We start from the raw sequence: 23691 nt of genomic DNA, 5'->3' as shown, positions 1-23691 counted from the left end.
GGGATTGGACTAGATGATCTTTTGAGGTCCCTTCCAATCTCTAGCATACTGTGATACTGTGATACTGTGAAATATCAATAAAATTTTAATATGGGCCAGTGGTACAAGTAGAATATCAATAGTCCAGACTGCATACCTTATTAACAATGCAGGATAACTTTACCTAGACTTGAAAAATGAGTTTAATGAACAGTAGAATTAAGAGAGCCTGCTTAGCTACAGACTGGTGCCTTGCGGTTTATTAACTTTGGTGTCTGAAGCAGTACATTCTCAAAATGAAGGTTTTACATTAAATGGGGACATTTATAAATATTCTATACAATACGTAATCTTTGGATGTAAAGTTCACACTAAGCCTGCCTAGCGGAGATGCAAACATCATTTTCCTCCCTTACATAGCTGTCTTACAGAATTTAAAATCAAGAAATAGTTTTGCTTTGACTTTCTTTATCTTTAGTTTCTTCATTTTAATTGGTTTATTTTTTCCAAAGTCATTATGAAAATAGCACAGTGTTTCCTTAGGAAATTAACATTATCAGACACAATGTAACCAGGAATTGTTTGTGGAATAATATTTAATCTTTCAACATGAGACCCCTTTTTTCTAGCCAAAAGTCTATTTCTGATAACGTTGATTGAAAATATTTTTTTTAAAGGATTTGTTTAAACTATTATCATGAAACCATTCTTCATCTCAAAATGTGAAGTTTAATTTATGGAAAATATTCCAGGAATAAAACCTAAACCCCCAAGTTTTCATAAATGTCAAAAGAAGGTATAGAGCTACTGTGAAATACCTAAATGTAGATGTTTAAGACTGTATCATGTTAGGAATCTTTTTTTATTTTAAACTCAAATATGTATGGAGGGAAACCTGCTTAACTACAGCCATAGACCCTCTTGAACTTTTCTTGTCTTTTCAGAGCATCTTTAATAAATCTACCTCCTAGCTGCCGCCTTTAATCCAGATGCTATAGAATAAACTGACCTATGTATTTAATGTATCTGTAAATGGACTGGGATTCTGTGGAAGTTTATGTGGGAATAATTTCGGCTGACTGATCTTTCTCACCTGATGTACCATACCAGTGTTGGGGCTGATTCAAAGGAAAAATACATAGTTTTAGGAGTGAGAAGACAAAATTTCACAGTATGATCAGCTTAATCTCTAGCAGAGTAGCATTCTGAGCATCTGACTTTTGTGTAATTTTTTTCTACTTTGCCAGTACTTGGTTCTAGGGGAGAATTTAGTCTTGACCTAATCACAGCACAGAAGAATCAAGGTCTCTGCAATGTGGAAACTTTGGAATGTTCTGACTATCTATAACAGATAATATTCTGCTCAACAGTTGACTTCAATAGCTTATATAAAAGTTCAATTCCCTAGTTGTTTGGTTGTTTGTTTTTGGTTTTTTTTGGTGTTTTGTTTTTTTTTTTTTTTTTAAAAAAAATTTTATTTTAATACAGTCATTCTGGCATTCGGCTGTTGAGTATCTCCTCTTTATTTCTTCAATTAATTTTTTAGCTCTCGTGGCAACGCTACAAAAAACAAATATACTTTAAACTTCCAAAGCAATTAGGTTTCTTGGGTTTTGAATATTGTTTTCTGTTTGTTTGTTTCTGTAAAAATGTTTATCATGTTCTGTAAGAGGCGTCTAATAGATGCCCGTATAAAGAGCTAATTGCTTCGTAAGATCTTGTTATTTCATACTCTGAGAGCTTGAGCTGGTGTGAACAAATATATTCCATGCCTCCTTTCAACTTCCTAAACACTTTGTATATGCGTGTACATATATTTACCTATGAGGCTTTGTAAAATTAATTTTGTAGTTTGTATAGTTTTAACTGTGTGGATAACTGATTAATCAGTCTCTATAGTGTTGTGCCTAAATCACAAATATCTGTGTAATTTATTTGGTTTCAGTTTTGAAAATTAACTGCTGGGCCTGTTTTGGAAATGCAGCATTGTAACTGCTGTAGTGTGGAACACTACCGCAATGTGATGATTGAAGAGAAATGATGTGTAAACTTTGTAGATTGAACAGTTATAAGTTTGAGCAGAACATTCAGATATCAAAGAATATTTTTGTTGAATGCATTGTGAGGCACAATAGTTTTTTATATGCACAAAACCTGTCTTTTAATTTTGATCTTCTGCAAGTGATAGTAATCATTAGTGTGATAAACTTACTGATACCCTAAGATAAAAAGTTGTTAATATTATATTGAAGCCCTTTTCTGGTATATTCTTAATATACTTCACCACTGTTGTAATCTGGTCTTGATGCTTCACTGGAGCTTTCAAGGCACTTTTCTGAAATAACTTCAACGTTGTTAAATTATTCATAAGAATCTTTGAATCTTCTCCCTTTTCCCCTGCCCCACAGTAATTCTGTTTATTTGTTTTTTTCTGTTTATTTGTTTTTATTTTGTTCATTTGAATTGTAATTCTTTTTAAAAATTTTGATGATGAACTTTTTTTTTTTTTTTTTTATATATATATATATAAATACACATATACGTATACTAGGATTACAGCTTGGAAATCTTAAACCCCAAAGAGAGAAACTATTGTTTTCCCATTTCACTATTTAAATCATACCTTAGCCAATACTTACTTTGACAGAGAAATAAAAGGACAGTTGCTTCAGACTACAGTATGTCTAATTAAAGGAGGGAAAAAAAAAAAAAAAAGAAAAATGAGAAATTACAGTGTTTTGTTTTGTTTGTGGAATGGTAACTATATTTTCAGTGGAAAAAACTGGAAAGAAAGATTTCTATGAATCCTTGGTGGGATCAGATCGTCACTTGATTTCAGCAAGTGCCACTGAGCTCATTTAAAGAATGTGGAGTTGTGGTTTTATTTACTTTGAGTGTTCATGAACCGATGAAGAGCATGACCAAAATACGAACAAATCAATTAGAAGACTTCCTGTGATTTTGTTAAGCTTTGACAGAGGTCTATAATACATTGTTTAGTATTTTTTAAGTTGCATTTGATTGCTTAAGAAACAAATAAATATTGTAATTTCTTGTCATTTTTATCTTCAGAGAAAATAGTGGTGAGAAGGAATTTGAGTTGTTTCAAAATACATTCCAAAATATATCTCAAAGCTGCAGCTGGTGCTGTGCCCTTTTATTTTTTTTTTTGTTGTTGTTGTTGTTTTAAAGCTAGCTTTAGGAAGTAGAAATAAAACTCACCCATCAAAACAATCTTTTGCTGTGCTAGCATATTCCATTTTCTTCTGAATCATGCATTGCTCTTCGTACTGCCATTAAGCACAAATACCTGTCCTGATGAAGCTTCAGTCTCCCCAGAGTGTGGTGTCCACATGTAGCTTTCTCAGGCCACAGCCATAACCGCCATACATTTTTTATTTCTATGCTTTTCTCTGGTTGGAAATTTCTTATCCTGGGTAGATAGAGGTAGCCGTGTGCTGTAATAGCCTTTCCCCCTTTTTATTGTTCTGTCTTTCTGCACCTGTTCACCTGGTATAAAATGTAAGCAATTTATTTAAAATTAGTATGGGTTTAGGTTAGGACTTAAAATTATTTATTAAAATTATTTATTTTCAAAGAAACTTTCTTCTGTAATACACTTGCAATTGTTTTTTTCACATTTTCTATTTAGCTAGTTATATGAAAGATGTATTCAACTTCGTAAATGCAGACGATTTTTTTTTAAGGAAGAGAGCCCCCTCTACTGTTCAACAATAGTGAATGCATGTTTTTTTTAATTACGCCGGAGCAAGAAGAGTAAAATGCATTAGCCAAGATCTCTGTTGTTTGGCTTTTTTTTTTTTTTCTTCTTTCTTCATTAATACAGCACGGTATTATATGTGAAGGTGAGACATGCTATTTTAATTTTGTGTGTGTGGTCATAATCTGTAGAGTTTCAGGAAAATGAAAGACAGCTTACGGGACTCTGTGACCTAACTAAAGAAATGCTCTCAAATTCGTTTTACAGCAGTATAGCTTAACCCTGTCAGTTCTATAGGTTGCATGTTCTGGCTGCGGTTTGGCTCCATTATTGTTTTTCCATCTCTGCTTCAATCTGTGGAACATCATTCAGGCTTTAGGATTTTAGTTTTTGGTGTGGAGGTATGTATTTGAATAACAGTTTCTTTTTACAGTAAAAATGAACCTTTAAAAAACAAAATTTAATTGCAGCACCAAGTGTTAGACAGCCATGTTTCTACACTGATGTCTGAAACAAAAGTCTAATTTTATTTCCTGGTCCTGATAAAGAAAAGAGATGCATCAGGTGCAGGTTACTTACTTAATTACTGATGAAGAATCTACAGGAATTACACTGGCAAAAATATGGAGAGGGGCTTCCCTAGCTCGGTTTCATAGATGTTTTAATGATAGCAATTTTGTGTATTTTTTTTTCTTTTAATTAGTGAGAACTTTAAAGGCTCTTTCATTTGTATTATATGCTAAAAAAGGATTTCTTAAGACATGTTCTGACACTATAAAGACGATTTCCTTATGTCTGCACAAATTTGCAGATCCAGTAAAGGGAACTTTATTAGACGTAATTAGAAGTCCTTTGAATTATTCAGTTTTTGTTTTAAGAAATAAAAAAGTATTTGTCAAAGGCAGTCTTTGTGGCATAGAAAGAGGGTATCTGTCTGATCTGTTGTATTTTTTATGTATGAAAAGCTTGGAACATCTTGATAAAGGGTAGGAAAAATTTTTACTGTATTATGTACCCCATTAATAGAGGCAGGAAATGAGATTTTCTTCATTTTAACCTGAGCCAAAGCTAGCTGAATATCCTGTCTCTTTATGACAGGATAATGGGATTTGGGTTACTATACACTTCCTACAGTTGAAGATAGGAAGTACATAAGAATCTGAAGCAATGTCACAGGAAATGCATTCAGAAGACTTTTAAATTATATTTCTGTTTTTAATGCAGCCCTTTATAACTGTTCCAAAGATCAGACTTTGCTTCTGCTGAGGAGTGTTCTCTTGGATTGCAGTTATGAGAGGGGAAAGTGGATTTTTAAAAAGCTTTAGCTTCAAGTAGTGTTTTGAAAACAATGTAACATTGTCATTAAAAGTCTCTAAAAGCCTCTGTGTTTCCTGAAAAATGATTGCATTATTGTTATTTTTTATCTCAACATGTTTTATGCAAGCAGAGATAGCAGTGTTTTCTCCCTTGAGGCAACTTCATATCATATATATACAGGTCTAGATTTCACTTTTAAATCCGCTCTCAGTCCATTCAGAATTGAAAATGACTGAAAACCAGTACCTTTGTAATAAATGTGATTTGGAGTAACTGGTGCTGGGGGGCAATAACTATAATTTTCATCAATTCATTGTGCTTTTCAAAAAGATCTGTGTATACTTATCTTCCTTTTACTCTCTCTTTCTCACTTGGTACTTCAACATATCTAGTCTTTCAGGCTTGCAATATTGTGATCAATTTTTTTGTCAAAACTGCACTCTCAAAATTCTCCACTTTCTTTAAAGCATTTTTCTAAATTTGTTACTCTCACTTTCTGAGGCTAGAAGCAAAATATATGCTTATTCTGATGTCTTCATTTATCTATTGTGATTTGTTTTCTTTTTGTCTGCCCATTTTTCCGTCTGCTCTAATATGCAGAACACTACTGTTAAATAAGTCCATTTCTATTGTTTAACTGAGTTTTTCCTTTTGTTCCTAAAGATATTGTGGAATGCAGTTGCTCACTCTCTTTTTTCCTCTTCACATGAAATTAAAACTCAAATTGCTCATCTTCAAATTGCATGGAATTATTCCATCCCAGCTACGACATTTTGCATGTACCTTTGTTGAAGCCCCTGACATTCCTGTTCACCCATTTTTCCAGCCTTTTTATGTTCTGGATAGCAGCCTTCCCCTCCAGTGGATCAACTGCCCCCCGCCTGGTGTTCTCACAATTCTAGTTCTCTATTCCAGATGGAGAAAACTCAGATTTAGTAGCAGGCTGGAGGTACAGAGGAAAAATAGAAAGCTAGATCTGTGAGTGCTCAAGACTAAATGTGTCTGAACAAAGAAAGAAACTTTATTATTGGGAAAAAACTACTACTAATTTCAGTAATGCAGAATGTTCAAACTGTATTAGAATGGAGACAGAGTACAAGAGACTACCTACTTGCAAAGGTCAGTGCAAAGCAAGATGAGAAAAAGGCCAAAAAGATGTTAAGGAGTGTTAGGGAGTTTTCAGGTACCATAGTTTTAATCCTGCTCTGGCATCCCGTGTGCCACACATATCTGATTGGCTTGCCTCTGCAGCTACCATGTTTGCCATGTGTTGTTTACAGGAGCTCAGGTAGAAGTAGAAATCTCAGTTTCAGCCTAATGCCTGCCAGTTTTTCTCTACCACAGCTAATCTGTCATCCCTCCCATCCTCCAGTCACTTTGTTGCCTTGTGTACAAGAAATTATACCCTTGGTGCTTTCAGTTTCATCAGTTGAAATAAATGAAGTTCTAAGAATTGATTAACCTCCTGTGAGAAAAAGAACTGGGGGCTGAACACATTCTATGCTTCCCAATATAGGCAGTATGACAGGGCACAATGTGTTTAACCCTGAAACGTACAGATTTTGCCCCTTCATACTGATCAAACTTTTTTACTGACCACTGATTGCAAGCTATGATTCAACTATGATAAAGCATCACTGGTCACGTTAGAGATGTACTTGAATTAATAGCATTTGATTAAGGCTCTGGACTTTCCTATAATTTGGAATTACCTTACAATTTTGTGTGTAATTCTACTCTTTTCTAGGATTTCATTTTATTCAGTAAACACAGGGTTCACTTACCTGCCACTCTGAGATATATCAGACTAAACCTGGCACTTATAATTTCTGCTTTGTTTCCTCAGCTCCAAACCCTGGATCATGTTTTTAATCAAGTCCAGCCCCTCTCTTGTTCCAGAATGCAGGACTTGCAGCTGTGCCTTCCTTCATCTGAACTGTAGGTTATAATTTCTAGCTATGCTCAGAAGGCAAAAATTAACAAGGGAAATGGCAGCTGCAGCATGGAAACTGAACAGAGAAGGGGCTGAAATTAACCCAAAATTATGAACAGAGGGTTGAAGATAAGAGTGAATGGGCTTTGTAATTATGTGTGTGAGTGGACAAGGAATGAGATGACTGAGCTGACCAGAAAGCACAATCATCTGGAGGACTCAGTGACCAATTTAACTATCTGCTTTCCAGAAAATTAAATATAAAATCTTTCAAAGTGAACAACGATCTCAAAACTCTCAAAGTTTTCCTATAATGGTGATGAAATTATAAACTAAATCTTATCATGCTGTGTTAGCCTTTGTAATTCTAAAATTGGAAACTGTAAAACCATCTTTTTTACATTCATTTAGGCAAAGCATGTAAACAATAGAGAAGTTTCCTTTATGTCCACTTGGTTTTTTTGCATCAATCCTCTAACTCTCACTTCTCCATTACATCTGTTTGTCTTCCTCTCCAGACTTCATCATTACTTCTGTCCAGCTCACCAATGGTGTTCATTGCAAAAAAAAAAAAGAGCACCCGGCATTCATCAGTCCATAGATGAGCCTTTAATAGCTTCCTTTTAGATTTCTAACAAGTATTGATATTTTCTTCTGTCTCTACCCCTCAGGTCTGGCAGAAGCTATGTTTAGAACATCTACAGATATATTTAATTGTTCTTGAAATCCTCCTTAAAAATTTGAACTTGTGTTCAAAATCTTGAGAAGTTACTACTGATAGGACTCGCTACCTTATATGTGAAAATTTCTGTTTCCTTATATTCTTCTTTTCCCTTTGTCTTACTCCTCTTTTAACTATGACTTCGTTTAAATTGTAAGGTGTTTCTTCAAGTGTTTTATTCTGTAATTGTACAGAAACTGCCTCAGTGAGGCTGTAGTTCTTGGCTGTGGCTCAGAGCTACTGCAGTAGGGTAGATATTAAATAATTAGGAAAAAAACCCATTCATTAGTAACAAATTGTAAAAAAAAAAAAAAAAGGAAAGGAAAAAGAGAAAAGAACTTTTTATTACCTGTTTGCTTGGTTTTACTGTAATTTTCTACTTCTCCTTCGAGTCCACTAGAGAGAGAATTTCTACTTGCATTTCCCAGAATATTTACAGTCATCCCGTTTGATAAATTCTGAGCATTTTCTTACTGTAAGCTAGGTAGCTAGCATCGACAGCAAATGGCAACTGATATTTATATATATGTTTAGCACTTATATATCTTCTGTTGTTGGATGAGATCCATAGACTTGCGTTTTCAAGTACTCCTTGTTAACTGTCTTTTTTATTATTATTATTATTTATGTTGTCCCAAATTCCAAGCAATCCATAATTAAATATCCCCACGAGAATATCCCAAAGCCAATGTTCCTTGCTAAAGAGATTGTACAGTTTAAAGCACCATATAACAACAGATCCATATAGAGATTTAAAAGTGAGTAGGGGACTACGGTAAATACTGTTTTCAGTAGTCTAGTTTGTCAGTTTTCTAAAGTCACTGCAATGAGGAATTTAAAGGTAGATAACAAAATAAATTTTTCAAATGTTCATAGGTGGCTTCTCCTAAGTGGAAGACTATCCTGAAGACAGCTTGAAGGCATTTAGTAATGACAAGGGGATGAGGGAAATGGGTATCTTAAGTGTAATTTGATATGTCAGCAAGATGAAAGAAAAGAGGAAGGGTGGAATAGTCAGAGGAGTCTCCCAGAATTGAAGGCAGGCAGTCTGTGTTCACAAAAAAAGGGGAAAAACCAGATAAAAGTGGAGTGTCATATCAGAATGTTTCACTGGGGAAACTACTGTCAGCAGTGTTCTGAACAGTATTTGTCAAGGCCAGGAGAAAGGATGGGAGATAATGATTTTCTGGGTAAGAGTTCTGGCTGTGTTCAGGATGGGATTGCTGTATCATCATAATACTCTGAAAACTGGATGCTAAACACAAACACACAGGATTTTCTGCCCTGGACATATGGTTCCCCAGTGTTCTCAATTTACAGTGTTGAAGTTGCAAAGCTCTATATCAGCATAATGACACTCACATTCTATAGACAATAATGCTAATATCCCACCACAGTTTTGGTTTCCCCTAAGATAAAAACTTTCCAGACAACTGTGTGTTTCTTTAGCAAAATTGGCAGAACTACCTTTTCAGAACTGCTCTTTGTCTTATGCCATTTTGCTATTTCTTAGATCTCCAGGTTTTCTTTCTACTTCCTCTGTGTACCTTTCTTCATGTGCCCTTTTCTGTGTACTCTTTATCCTTTGTACCTTTATGTTTTTCCTTTGAGTGTTTATCTGAAAGCCCATTTACACTATGGAGCATATGTACTGTGCTGTCAGATAATTTTTCATTGTAGCATTTTGTTAGGTGTTCATCTTCCTTTAAAGCCAGTTTATGTGACAATTGAAGGATCTTGGACACATTTGCAAGACACAGAGATGGTTTTCCTGTTTCTGCTCTTTCCACGTAGGCTGTAAGACCCTCTGACCTTTAGGCTGTCAGGAGAGTTTGTTTGGAAAATGAGATATGCATTCTTGCAGTTGAGCAGGGGTAAAAGAAAACCAAACACTTTAAGCATTGGCTTTGGTGCCATATGCCTTAGAGCACCAGACACCTCCTCCAGGTCCTCTTCTAGCAACAGGAGATTTAAAGATGTTTCTGGACCATTTTTCATGAGTATTTTGTAATTTCTGCAAAATGGGATTCAAGAAGAACATTGACAACTGTGTCTGTTTATGAGTTGCAGTATTCACCTGTGCAGAGGTTACTGGGGACTGGAGACAGCACCTCAGCCCAGGTTTCAGGGAACCAGAAACATCTTCTGCAACATCTTACCTACCATGGTACATATTCAAAGCTCTCTAGTAAGCCACTTTTGAAACCAGTTAGTTGGATGGCATTTTACAACAGAATGCTGTCATTTTGGTATAATCAGCTTCCCAGCACTGAACGGTACCACCACAGTCCAGCTCAGTGCTTGAGGAAGACAAAGTATTTTCCCTTATCTTTCCTTCCTTCAAACAATTTGAATTGTCCTTATTCAAAACCTTCCACTGAGACCAGCAGATCCACAAACTTGAATCAATATGATTATGCATTCCTTCTCCTGTCAGCATTTCCCAAATGAACCAAATGCATTGCTTTCTACAAAAATTTTAATCAAGTTGTGGAAGTCCTTTTATGGAATGTGATGCTTAAAGTTTAGATGGTTGAATAAATGACTAGGCAAGCATATGGAAGAAAAATACACTGGTATTTTTCTGTTAGGTAAAAAGACAATGTGCAGGTTGAGATGTCCCAAACTCTGCAAATTATGAAACAGGTTATTGTGGGAAGTGTCTTTGCATGCTTCTTGTCTCCTACTCTTCAATTAATATTTACTCTTAGCAGCTGTCAGAGAAAGCATTCTCAGGTAGATGCACCTCTGCTCTGACCCAGTATGGTTATTATTTTCTTGGTATTTAGCATTTTTTTTAGGTTCATCACGTCTTCTCTGGACATCTGTCACTGGTTGCAGTGACACTATTAGGTGTGCTGTCTTGGATCCTGCCAATCCTCTTTGGCAAAAAAAGATTTCTCATATGACTATATTAAAAAAAATAAAAAATAAAATAAATTTGAAAAGTCTACCTAGGACATATGAATTTCTTCTTCACTAATGCAAACTACTGCCACTAAAGGAACAGACAGGCCGGAGCCTTAGTGTTCACAAAGTAATATAAGTGCCTTGATGCTTTGGTCAAACAATTACACTTTTTCTGATACTCTTCATTTCTACATCAGCATTTTTAATCAGGTATAACAAGAGTTTACTGACTCCATTAATCTTATTTTGATTCCACCTAGCATCTGCAGGACTTTTGATTGTCACAGAGGGAGCTCATTTCCATGACAGTAATTCATTATGCAACCAGTATCCTAATGCAGCCCTGCAGTTATGCGCCTTTTTTGAGAAGCAGTTTTAATGTCGTACTTCCCTAAAAAGTACCCAGTCTTAATCTCCTTTGATAGCAAAGGACTTTTAAGCTTATATGTGGACAAGATTATGCATTCTACATGTTATTCCAGAGGTACATTAAAATCTTTAAAGGTAGCCTAACCATCCTAAAAAGAAAATGAGCAGTCCTCAGGCACCTTCTTCCATGGTAGTATTCCACTGCTTTGATTCTTTATCAGGGCAGGCAGCAAGAATCCCCAGATGCAACTACCACACTGTCTGTAGGCATCTTTCTAACCTGAATGTGTCAGGCCTGGTGCCCTCGATATCAAGAAAGAATTTTACAAAAACATTTTTGGCAAATAGAAATTTCCTTTTGATAGTCCTACAGCATTGTCTTATTCTTCCTAGAATAATTGTTGTAGCAGGAAGATACACTGACTATGTTAAGGTAAATTAAGCATGGATTGAGGGTTTTTGCATGCTTTTCTATGTATCTGCATTCTGTGAATAGCATGATTTAAATTTTGTGACCTCAAAAGTCACAGAATGCATGAACTTATAATATTTTCATGCATTACTTTTTGACTGACTGTCAATCATAGAATCATAGAATAGTTAGGGTTGGAAAGGAACCTAAGATCACCAAGTTCCAATCCCCCTGCCTTGGGCAAGGACATCTCACACTAAACCATGTCACCCAAGGCCTCATCCAACCTGGCCTTGAACACCGCCAAGGATGGAGCATTCACAACTTCTTTGGGCAACCCATTCCAGTGCCTCACCACCCTCTCAGTAAAGAACTTCCTCCTTATATCTAACCTGAACTTCCCAGTTCACGTTTAAACACATTACCCCTCACCCTGTCACTACAGTCCCTAATGAAGAGCCCCTCTCCATCATCCTTGTAGGCCCCCTTCAGATACTGGAAGGCTGCTATGAGGTCTTCACGCAGCCTTCTCTTCTCCAGGCTGAACAGCCCCAACTTTCTCAGCCTGTCTTCATACGGGAGGTGCTCCAGTCCTCTGATCATCCTCGTGGCCTCCTCTGCACTTGTTCCAACAGTTCCATGTCCTTTTGATGTTGAGGACACCAGAACTGCACGCAGTGATCCAAGCAGCGTCACACAATGGCAAAGCAGAGGGGCAGGATCACCTCCTTCGACCTGCTGGTCAAAGTAAAGAACTTCCTCCTTATATCTAATCTAAACTTCTCCTGTTCAAGTTTAAAACCATTACCCCTCACCCTGTCACTACAGTCCCTAATAAAAAGTCCCTCCCCAGCATTCTTATAAGCCCCCTTCAGATACTGGTGGGCTGCTATGAGGTTTCCACGCAGCCTTCTACCAAGATGCATCATTTCAGTATTCCCTTTTGAGTGTACATCATAATGATACATTTCACTTCGTTAGATACAGTTAGTGGTATGGCTGCATCAGGGAGCAGAGAGAGCAGAGGATTCCGCTGGCACAGGCCGGGTGCAGCGTCACACCACCCACGCAGCCAGCAGGCCCAGTTGAGTGCAGGAACTTGACCTCAAGTCCAGGGAGTCTGGACAGAAGGAGGAGGAGATGAGGCTGGAGACAGTTGCAGCAGAAAGCAGGGCTGGCCACAGCCACAACAAATCTGTGCGCACTTCTGTGGGGCTCTGGCACAAAGTGGTTCCAGGGCCCATTAGTGTGCTCAAGACCCTACGAGCTGTATGTACCTGCCATTTGTAGTGTTTTCTTTCCAAGCAACGGGGGTAGTAACACATGGAAAGGTAAATCTTCCTGCTACAGAAAATTAAATTATCTCTTCTTATGCTGGGTTACCGCAGTCAATGAAAATAATATAACCTCAGGGAGAATTCCTCAATTTTCGAGCGGGGCTTTTTTTGGTTGGTTTCTTTTTTCCCTTAGAGATTAATTTTAGGATGATATCTGATTATTTAAAATCTAATAAAGAAAAAAACATAAAAATTAGCAACAAAGAGCAGAATTAAAATACTAAAATAATACTAAGGTGACTCATGGTCTCGTCTTTAGATTATCTCTTTCAGTTATCTCTTTCAGTTAATGGATTTCATGTTTAACATTAAAATACATTAAAAAGCCCTCTGAATCCTTAGTTCCTTTTTCACTTGCTGGTAAAAGTTACTTTTAATGAGCTTCTATATGTGTTCTTCGTTAAAGTTAAAACTGAAGCACATAAAGGATAGTTTAAAATCCAGGTATAAGATGACCATAGAATCACAGAATGGTTTGGGTTGGGAGGGTCCTTAAACATCTACTAGTTCCAACCACCCTGCCACAGACAGGGACACCTTCCACTAGACCAGATTGCTCCAAGCGCTGTCCAACCTGGCCTTGAACACTGCCAGGGATGGGGCAGCCACAGTTTCTCTGGGCACCCTGTGTCAGTGCCTCAGCACCCTCACATTAGCAAATTTCTTCTTAATATATAAATAAACCTATCCTCTTACAGTTTAAAGCCATTCGCTCTTGTTCTGTCCTTGGAAAAAGTTCCTCGCCAGATTTCTTGTGAGCCTCCTTTAGCCCCTGGAAGTTGCTGTAAGGTCTCCCCAGAATCTTTTCCAGGTTCAACAAGTCCAACTCTCTCTGACTGTCTGTATAGGAGAGCTGCTCCGGCCCTTTGAGCATCTTTGTGGGCTCCTCTGTACTCACTCCAACAGACCCATGTCCGTCTTGTGTTGAGAGTCCCAGAACTGCACACAGTACTGCAGGTGGAGTCTCACAAGAGCAAAATAGAGGGGTAGGATCACCTCTTTTGACCTGCTTTTTCTTTTGACCAGGTGGTCATGCTCCTTTTGATGCAGCCCAGCACTGAGCTGTTGATCACAACTTTCTGAGTGTGACCATCCAGGACCATCCAGCCAATTCCTTATACGCTGAGAGATTTACCCATCAAATCCATGCCTCTGCAATGATTTTAAAGGTCTGCTAATTATGTTTGCTTTCTATCATAAATACATAATTTTGCTTATTAATAGTCTTATTATATTTTCTTAATAATCATATATGGCCTGACAGACTGTATATGACTGTCTTATTTAAATTCAGTTGCAGCACTTCGGAGTATCTGAGAGCAGACATTTTTCACTTTCATAACTAATCATATTCTCAGCCCTTTGTAATTTGGTATGCCATACAATGTACTTCAATAAATCAGTTGGGGTGTCTCAAGTTAGATACTCTAAAAAAAAAACCCCTTTTCTACCATATTCTTTTAAGTCATTAGCTATATTCTACCTTCTTATACTGTGCATTGCATTCTGCTTTCTGGTTCCTAGTTAATTCCTTGCAAAAGTTAAAGAAAACCTTCTCCAAAGCTTTGGGCAAATATCAGGATGAATAAAATTGCTTATACAAAACAGATCTCTTCTTATATTAAAAGTTTATAAGCCATATGCAACTGAAAGGAAATTTCAAGGTTGTTGTTTTGTTGGATTTTTCTGTATGTTCACAAGAAAATAACAGTGTTTAAGACTGCAGGGTAGAATTCTGCAGGGTAGAATTAAATTTCCATTTATATCCACGAAAGGTTGCCTGAAGTAATTTAAGTCCTACTTCGTAAGATGGAGAGAGATGCACTAGAGGATTAGAAAATACACAAATACCTACTGTTGATTCCAGAAAGATTTATGAAAATCATATTTTCTGGGGAACTCTATAAAGGATAAAACATTATATATTCATATTATTGCATTACCAAGTTTTTCCATGCAGGAAAGGAACTTTCTTCCCCAAAACATGTTCAGAGAGCCTATCAACTGACTGCGAATACACTCCATCCATTCTTAATAACATTGTAGAAACATATCCTTTGTGTAGTTTAAATTCGAGTTCTTACAAATACAAGTGGCCACTTTAACACCTATAGAAAAGATAAGGTGACTCTAGGTGAACTATATTAATGGGTTTCTTAAAAGGAACATTGTCATTACCTACCGAAAATTTTAGTAACTTGAAAGTTCTAAAATCCAATTAACAACAAGAAGCTTGAATTGAACCAATTGTAAGTTCAACATCTAAGCAGAAATCATCACACTGTGAAGAATCCTGTGGTATTAAAGTTTTTTCAGGAGCTATGATTTCTCTTCTAATGTGCTTATTTTTTGCCATTGAGTATTTTTGTTCATCCCCAGACAATGAATTATTTATGTAGACTGTAGACTTTTAGACCTTTTGTTTGCCTAATCTCTCTCAATTTTATAAATATTTCTTTAAATTCCTCTCAGTTTTTAATGCATGGTCAAAATAAGATTATTTGAAATCAAACAGATGGTCCATATTCCCTATTTAGTAAACTTTCTGTGCATGTGTCTGACCTCTCAGAAATGTACTTGCTTATTTGTCCATTATACTCTGGCTTAACCACCGTGCTTGGAGAGCCTGGGTTAAGTCCAGTTTGGTAAGAGCTCCTACTAGCTTCAAAAATAAAGTCTGAAGTTTGGGAGACCAGCATGTCTATATACTTTTTAACCAGTACTTTTGATACTTTATAATCCTTAAATTTATACAAGGCCATCATGCATTCACTGACAACAACAGACAAAATTATGCTTTCATCATTGAACTAATTGATTTTCTAAAAGCTATAATAGTATTTGTCACAGGTCTAGCCCCAAGAAATCTGAGATGGCAACAGCAACTTGCTCAACCGTTTTACGTTTTAATCTAGCCTATATCCATATGAAGTAGAGACAGGGGGAGGTGGGGCCCAGTTTGGTTTGTTCTGTGTCCTGTCTTCTCCACTGCCCTCTCCTTTCCCTCCTCTTCAGACTGCTCTGCAGAGCAATTCATGCTTATAATTGTTTTCTTCTCATGTAGGCCATGTGCTTCAATTGGAATTATCTAATAGTTAACAGATATCTCTATGCATTGCATTGACAGGAATTCTGCCTAATGCTATTGTCTGTTCTTTGATGTAATTGTACATTCATTTCCCTTAATCTTACCCCAGGAAAAGTTTTCTTGCACAATAGTTTAGAAATTACAGTTATTGGTACGCTGCTTATTCTTACTTGTTGTGTGAGGTCATTCACTTCTGTGTTAATGTGTATGTGTGGGGATCACAAATTTCTTGCCACATCAAATCTTTTTAAAGAAATGCTGCTTTTATATTTATGAGGTATTTGTTAGATATTCTAACATGTACCACACTGGTTGATGCCTTTTTTTCAAAGAGTTGGTAAAGGTATTTTATTTTCAAATGTTGCTAGGTTTCCTTGTGTAGTTAGACAGAATTTGCAGTCCTTTCTAATGGAAGCAGGCTCTTTTACTCTTTTAAGTTAAGGAACATCTAATCTTGTTAGAAGAAAATCTCTAGGCTATCCTATGTAGTGTTGACACAATGGTTTCATTTACAACCAAATGATAAGTAGACTGCTCTTGGGATGACCACTTCCCCAACTTTGTTTTGTTTTCCTACGTGCAAGTATGGTAATGTGTTTTTAAGCTAGAGGTCTTTTGACAGACCATTTACTGTATTACTTATGGGAAAACTGGATGGCTCCCAACAGCTCTCATTTTACAGTGTTTTAGTTGAGAAACTGAAAATATTTTCAATTCATTCTCTGTATCAGCACAGATTGTAGAAAGAATTGTAGAAACTTGCAAAGATTTCAGAGAATCTCTATTTTCAATTAATTCTTCAGAAGTACAAGGTACTATTCTGTTTATAAAGTTTGGAGCTTTACAGAAGCTCTGTTATGTGTCTGTATTCCACTTAGCAAATTATTTTGAAAATATAAGACTGTTTTCTCTGACATTTGGATAAAATACTGCTGAAGTCCATGTGAGTAGTTTGAAAATCTTTTTTTTTCTTGGAATGGACCCTGACCATATTGTGATACACCTTTTGCATGTACTTGTTTTCTTTTATTACCATATACTCAATGTTCTCTTACCTTTGTTGTTTCTGCCATGCACAGAAAAGAGAACAAGAAGCCAGCCATTCACTCGAGAGAATCAGCAATTGAACAGTACTTTTATTTTCTTAGAATCCTGACAATATTTTCAAACACTTCAAAAGTATAATAAAAGAAATGAATGACTGACTAAATACAACATACTTTATTGAATTGCAAGGTGAATCTGAGCCAATATTATAAAAAGCTCTAAAATTTTAAGTGACTGCAAGTGTTTTGTTGATGGTGGTAAACACCCAACTTTGGATGTACCACAAGGTGTTCTTACTTTATTCTGTTCTTCTGAAAAAATACTTCTAAAGGCATCTCTATCTGACTATCATTTGGAAAGTTAGCTTGATTCTTTGGCCATTTTAGATATCATTGTTCCCTTAGAATTTTATTGAAAATTTGCTTAGCTCAAATACGCAGAGTAAACACAGCAGCCTGCAATTTCCATGGCACACATTTTCCATGCCTTCCTCTATTACCAGAGGATGCTTGTCATTCTGTGATAAGTGCAACCAATCTTATTTTTAGTCACCTACTGCAGCTCGATGGTACCTGTGGGGTCCCCCTGTGGAGGCCATGCATATCACTGATAGGAAAACACTCTCATAAGCACTACTCTGCACTTAGCAAATCCATAAATATCATATCAGTTCTTTAAGAATGTGGCAATTGGCAGGTATTAAAATGGTACTGTGAACTGTGCTGGTACATAACATTTTATTAAGACTTCCTATCACCAATATATTTCTTCTTTTATCCTTATTTACTTCCTTGACTGCTATGCTCCTCAATTCATGTGTTAACCTCCCTTCCAAATAAGAATCAAAGTATCATACAAGATTCTTATTTTCAACCTTATCTAGAACCAGAATTCTCCTCAGCCACACCATGCCTCAGTATTCTGTTATTCGCTTCAGGAACTTAAACCATGATAGAGCACCTATTCTTCACAACCACTTCTGACTTTGTCTTCTTTTCTCTCCACTTCTTCTGCACCTTTCTCAGGTGCTCTAGTACCTCAGCATGGTCTGACCTTACAGCTGGTCCTGCTTTGAGCAGGAGAGTGGACTTGATCACCTGAGGTCATTACCAACCTGAATTCTTCTATGATCCTGTGCTACTGATCTACTTGCTTTCAAAGAAGCAACACATCAGAGGGTTCTTTCGCTTGCATCCCTATGTGTCTGGAATTTTCTACTTGGTCCCAAGTAAGATATTTTAATAACTTTTTCTCTTCATTTTTTATATGAAAGAGTTCTTCTGCTCCTTGTGAGTGACTGCATTTATGCTCACTAAGAAAAATTCTGTTTAAAGGTAATTTAAAATAGCCACAATTGCATAATATATTTTGTATATTGATTAATAGTTATATTAAACTAAATTTATCATACTCTTGATTTCAGAGTATTTGTAACATAGAAATTACTTTTTAATCCTGGTTTAGTCTCTTTTATGGGAGATCAAATACATGTTTAACCTTGTGCAAGTCTTACCTGCAGAACTTACTAGCTTATTCTCATCTGTATGCTGTAGCTCTTTCTAGTCTTCATGGGTAACAGAAAAACGAGCATTTTGAGCCTGTAATATGTAAGTACATGTATCATAAGGAGCATAGTTCATAAGAAATTTTATGAAAGGTATAAGATTTGAATGCTGAGATTTCTTTTTTATTTATTCTATCTTTATGTGGTCATTGGAAAAAAAAAATAGAAGCTACTGGCACTTCTAGATTTCTGTGGTACTGAATTTCTGTTATAAGGAGGTTCTAGTTCTCTGCATTGTCCTGAGCCTTGTGATGATTTAGTTAAATATATAGCAGGCAGAATTAAATCTGATCTTGATACAACTTTTACCTATGCAAACCTGCAAAATTAGATCTGTGAGTGCCTTGAAATATGACACTTAATCAGAAAGTGAATCAAATACCCTGCAGGCATACAACATGGACATGCTGAAAGCACTACCAGTATTACTTCTTGGAAATGTAATATATATCGATTCTCATATGTTGTTATTTCTAAAGAAGCAGTAAGTATCTTTTTTGGTGGAATTTCACAGACCACTTTGAGTGATCTCCTTTCATTAGTAGGACTGGAAAAGAGCCAAGAAAATAAACTCATCATAAAAAAAAAAAAAAAAAAAAAAAAAAAAAAAAAAAAAATTTGTGATCTTGATTAAAATCCTCATAGCAATTTTTTGAATTCTAACGTATGATCTTTTAATGTGTGTGAAAAAAAATACTGTGGGTTTTGCCTGAAGGAGTTTTTCAAAGGAGCAGCTGACAATGTTTTCCTGTTTTAACAAGAATTGTGGCGATCTTTGTAGGAAATTTATGTATGTCTTTATTAAGACATAGCCAAGTAGGTCTGTTGCTTACAGAAATGTATTTTGTAGAAAAATAAAAAAGTACTTTGCTCTATGTTTTTTCATGTGTAGCTATGTGTATTATTACAGTGAAGGCTGTTCATGTTTCTAGTCTATAATAAAATCAGTCCAAAGGCTTTCATTTAACTTCACAAGCGTGTTTGAGAGTTTTTGTAGTACATATACATGCTTGGCACTACATAGATTCTTAAATAATTTACATTGTGAGACTTTATAGAAATTAAAATTATTTTCTGTGGTTCTGAGTATATGAAGATCTCATTTAGTGGTGGGTGGGTTGTTGGGGTTTTTTTTGAGGAGGAAGAAAATGCAGGCTATGTCAAAATAAGGTATCTGGGAGAGTGGGACATCTACGTTCAGAAATTTAACCTGTTTGCTGAATAATGAAAAACACTAGTTAGCTATTCATGCAAGTAGTGCTACTTTATAATGACTGAGTTCACTTTTCCTGTTAAAAGGCCATACCCTGCTGTTCTATACAAATTCATATTACCTCTTTACATATCTGGGAAACCCACTCAATACCTGTAATGCCGGCTGTCAAGCTAATGGTCCTTGTTGAGTTGGTTCTAATATTTTCAAGAACAAGGGTAATAAAACTACTGCTCTGTAGACTAATACTTTCCTCTTCGATAATTATCTTTGTAACATAGTGCACCTTAAGGCATGATCCCAGGCCCACTGCAATAAATGTTAATGGTCTTATTGACGTCATTGATTCATTGATTTCTGACGGGTCGGTTTGTTTGGTTTTATAAAGCCGCTGCAGCTACCTGAAGACCATGCTCTGGAATAGACATCAGATGGCAGTATTTCATAGCATAATAGAACTTAGACTATATTTAAAAAAAATAAAAATAAAAATTGACTCGTGGAATTGCTAGTGTATTTCAATAAATGAAAAGGTGATGTATCATAGATATGAAATAATAATTTTCATAATTATGCTTTTATTTTGTCTACTTGTTGAGGATCAGTACCGTGTGTACTACTCTTCCAACTGAAAAGGAGTGGAAGCAGTTATTGTGTTAGAACTTAGTTATGATTTAATCCAATTATTTTGCTGTCTGTGAGTTAACACTTCAAGTTTTATTTTTTTTCTTAAAAAAATGTAGTTTAAATTTTTTTTGAAGCTTTAATAATATCAGGGCTTTATCCTATATTTGGTCAGTGTTAATTTTTAGAGTGATTAAATCTTCTATAAAATTTTAGAAAAATACACAAAATCATAATGCACAGTGATTTCTTCATCCTGTGGTGTGTTCAGTATTGAGTTAAATTTGTAAATACAGTGTTATCAAATTTCAGATATGACGCAGTACAGTTAAACTTGTCTATATAATGGGGCTGACACCTGATAGCAATGTCATTCTTAATGTAAGTTGACCTTTCAGTTGCTGTTCTGCTCTGCTTCTGTCAGCATCATGATGTTCTCTTTATAATCCTCATCAGGAATTGTGGCTTTGGTGCTAAGTACAAAGGTGATTCCTGTCCAGAAGGCTGCTTTTGCAGGATTTCTGGTTTTGCCAGAAGACAGAAAACAGAGGGTTTTTTTCACACTGGGTCATGTAATTGTGGTCAAACACACTTCACCCCATTGAAAGCCTGGGCACTCTGTATGCTTCAAAAGGAAATTCTTATACACAAACGAAAGCTGGATTGTAAAACAAAGTAAAAGAGGAAAAATATTTTGCATCAATGAAAATGATATGTAACCAGTGTTCTGACATCAAAAAGAAATCTCTTGCAAAGTGATTACTGTAAAATGATCAGGAAGTATGGATATAACTGAAAAGATTGTTCTTGTTATTGCTATAAAAATGAACATACCAAGCTTAAGTAAATATTAGCCTAATACAGTTATTGCAGGTCTTTCTCCACTGTCAGTGAGTTATGAACAAAACCAAACATGTTTTTAAAAATTTTCTTTCAGTATAGACAAAGTGAGTTATTCTAATTAACAATGAGAAAAATAAATCTCAGGATTGATTGACAAATGTTTTGTTGGAAAACTCCAACAACATCTTATTTGCATAATGCTGTGAAAAAAACAGATATTCTAAAAATTGAATTTAATAGCAGTATGTATCGACCAAATAAATGCAAATATTTTTGCTTTTTTATGTTTTGGAAGTTCTCTTTTAGTATCTTTCGATAGTTTATTTCTCCGCCAGCTATGAATGAAAAAAGGCACTTCCTTGGTTTAAGCAGTGGTCACGATCATATGATAAATTAAGAACATCTCATGAAACAGATACTAGTAGTTGTTGCAGTCTGATTTCACTTTTTGTGCAGATCTTGTTTTTATTTTATGTTTTCCTGAAAATGTAAGGTAGCAAGTATTAGCCTTTTCTAAACGCATTTGAAAACTAGTTGTAATAAACTGAGTTGAGGGGGGGGTGGGATGGGGAGAATAGAGAACCTAAACCCTTTTACATTATTTAATTATATTATTTGTTAGCTTAAGAGGCTAAAGTTTGTAATCTTGATTTGTAAATGGGGGCTACAAAGATAAATACTTTAGATCCTGGAAAAAACAGAAGTTATTGAACAGTCCCCCTCCCTTTCAGCCCCCCCTGAAGATTCAGGAATAAGCAAATGGAAAGAATAACCAAACAAAATGAGCACGCATCATACGTTTAAGCCCTCCTCCAGCACTTTCTATGTACATAAGCAGAAGTCACTCAAGCAGCTGCAGCACATTAGTTCCAATAGTTTAACAGGCAGCTTTACAGCTCTGTCAAAGGCTGTGCTAAAGCAGTTTCTTGCTCCTGTGCTCACTTGCTATGATAGCTAATAAGTGATCTTTGGCAGGAGGGCTGTAAAAGGAGTGGTAATGTTTAACAGGTTTCTGTAGAGGAGTTAGCTTGCTTTTTTCTTTGTTGATCATTATCTGTAGAGAGATGCTAAGAGCAGGTGCCACAGATTGAAAACAGAATAGGCTGAACTAGAGTTGTAGCTCTGCATGGTTCTTAGGAACTGACTTAGAAAATATTTTAAGCAGTTAAGCCAATATTCGATTGTATTAGACCTTAATAACAACTTACTCGAGAAGCATGGCTCAGGCAACAAGTCCAGACGCTTTCACTGTTTCTGAAGGGGATAATTCACGTTGCCAAAATCCATGCTTAAATGAAGATCTTGTGAAGACGCTGAGAGAAAACCTGTTGCAGTATGAAAAGTCCAGGACATCTAAGAAATCTTCATCTGCTTCTCCCCGGCTGTGTCCAGTTATTTCTCCTCGAAACTCTCCAAGGCTTTTACGCAGGATGCTTTTAAGTAGCAACATACCGAAACAGCGGCGTTTTACTGTGGCACATACCTGGTAAGTACTGAGAAGGTCATAATGAAATATCAGATTAGATTTTTTTCACACAGTATTTATCTTCTCGGTGTCAGTGCTTATAGTTGTCAGTTTGATACCTGCATGAATCTCTCTGGTTGAAAGAGTCATTTCTAATTTGTGGCTCAAGTTAATTTCAGACCTGAAGTTTAAAATAATAATTTATATAAAGTAAGAAAACATGTTTGCTTACACAAAAGCTGCTTTATTTCCCCCGCTTTCTTAGGTAATAACTCCTTTCTTCCCCTCCCCCTGAAATAAAAACTGGAGTTTTAAGAAGGAAAAGTACTTATCTCATTCTGTGCTGTTTAAGCCAGAGTGATTAGGCAACTTTTTTCTTTAATGATTCTTTAAAATACATTTTATTTATTTATTGGCAGTTTATGACTATTGTGCCCCTAAGCAGAATAGCCAGTTTGTTTATCTTTTAACAGTGCTCAAATTAAGAAGGACATGATAGAGATGAATGGTGGGAATAGATATTGTAAATGAAACAGTGATTTTTATTAAAGCAGTTGCTAAAATAAACAGAGGAAAGATGGAAGAGAACCCCTTGCTAAAGGATTCACTAGTACTACTTTTTTGGTAACTCATTCATTTCTTAGACCTGTGTTTTTGATCAAATCTATAACCCACATTCCTTTTGTTGCATCCATTTTCTGTAAAACAGCAGCATAATTTCATTACTTAATTTATTATTTTTAAAAATGTTTCATACGAGATTATTGTAACTCAGTGATACATTCCTGTTTGCTTTGATGGTCCTAAGATCTTAATGTGTCCTGTTTTTTCTTGTGAGACTCTTTTTCCCTGTTCTATTTCAAATAAAAATATAAGATAAAGAAAAGAGGGCAGTGAAATATGTTCAAAGAAAGTAAGTCATGCATTCTAAGAAGCAAATGATATACCATTCAAGTTTATCTTCATTTGTCTCAAATTAGATTTACATCATAGCTACGTGGTTGGTATGTTCATTGCACATTGTATACATGTGTGGCTAAATCTTTACTATCTATATATTTGTTAGGTAAAACAGTCCTTTGGTAAAATATTTTTACCCTTGAAAAGAATAAGAAAAAACAAGTGCACCTTGTTACTTAAAGAATACT

At 35.8% G+C, this 23691-nt stretch overlaps 1 protein-coding gene across 3 annotated transcripts in view; it reads left to right on the top strand.

Moving 5' to 3' along the window:
- PDE4D (phosphodiesterase 4D) overlaps positions 1-23691 on the top strand; it is a gene marked incomplete at its 5' end in the record, with an annotated part of 509165 nt that overhangs the window by 128338 nt on the left and 357136 nt on the right. The window contains one exon of one of the 3 annotated variants that reach the window (XM_080636842.1): positions 22296-22564. The exons of the other annotated variants lie outside the window; for them this stretch is intronic. Within the exon in view, the coding sequence (XP_080492968.1) occupies positions 22296-22564 (269 nt within the window). Of the gene's footprint in view, positions 1-22295; positions 22565-23691 lie in introns of those variants that run through there. 3 annotated transcript variants of the gene reach the window in all.

Source organism: Psittacula echo, assembly GCF_963264785.1.
Source record: "Psittacula echo genome assembly, chromosome: Z".
NCBI classification, from domain to species: domain Eukaryota; kingdom Metazoa; phylum Chordata; class Aves; order Psittaciformes; family Psittacidae; genus Psittacula; species Psittacula echo.
Note: the sequence above shows the minus strand (reverse complement) of the source record. Positions and strands in the feature narration are given on the sequence as shown.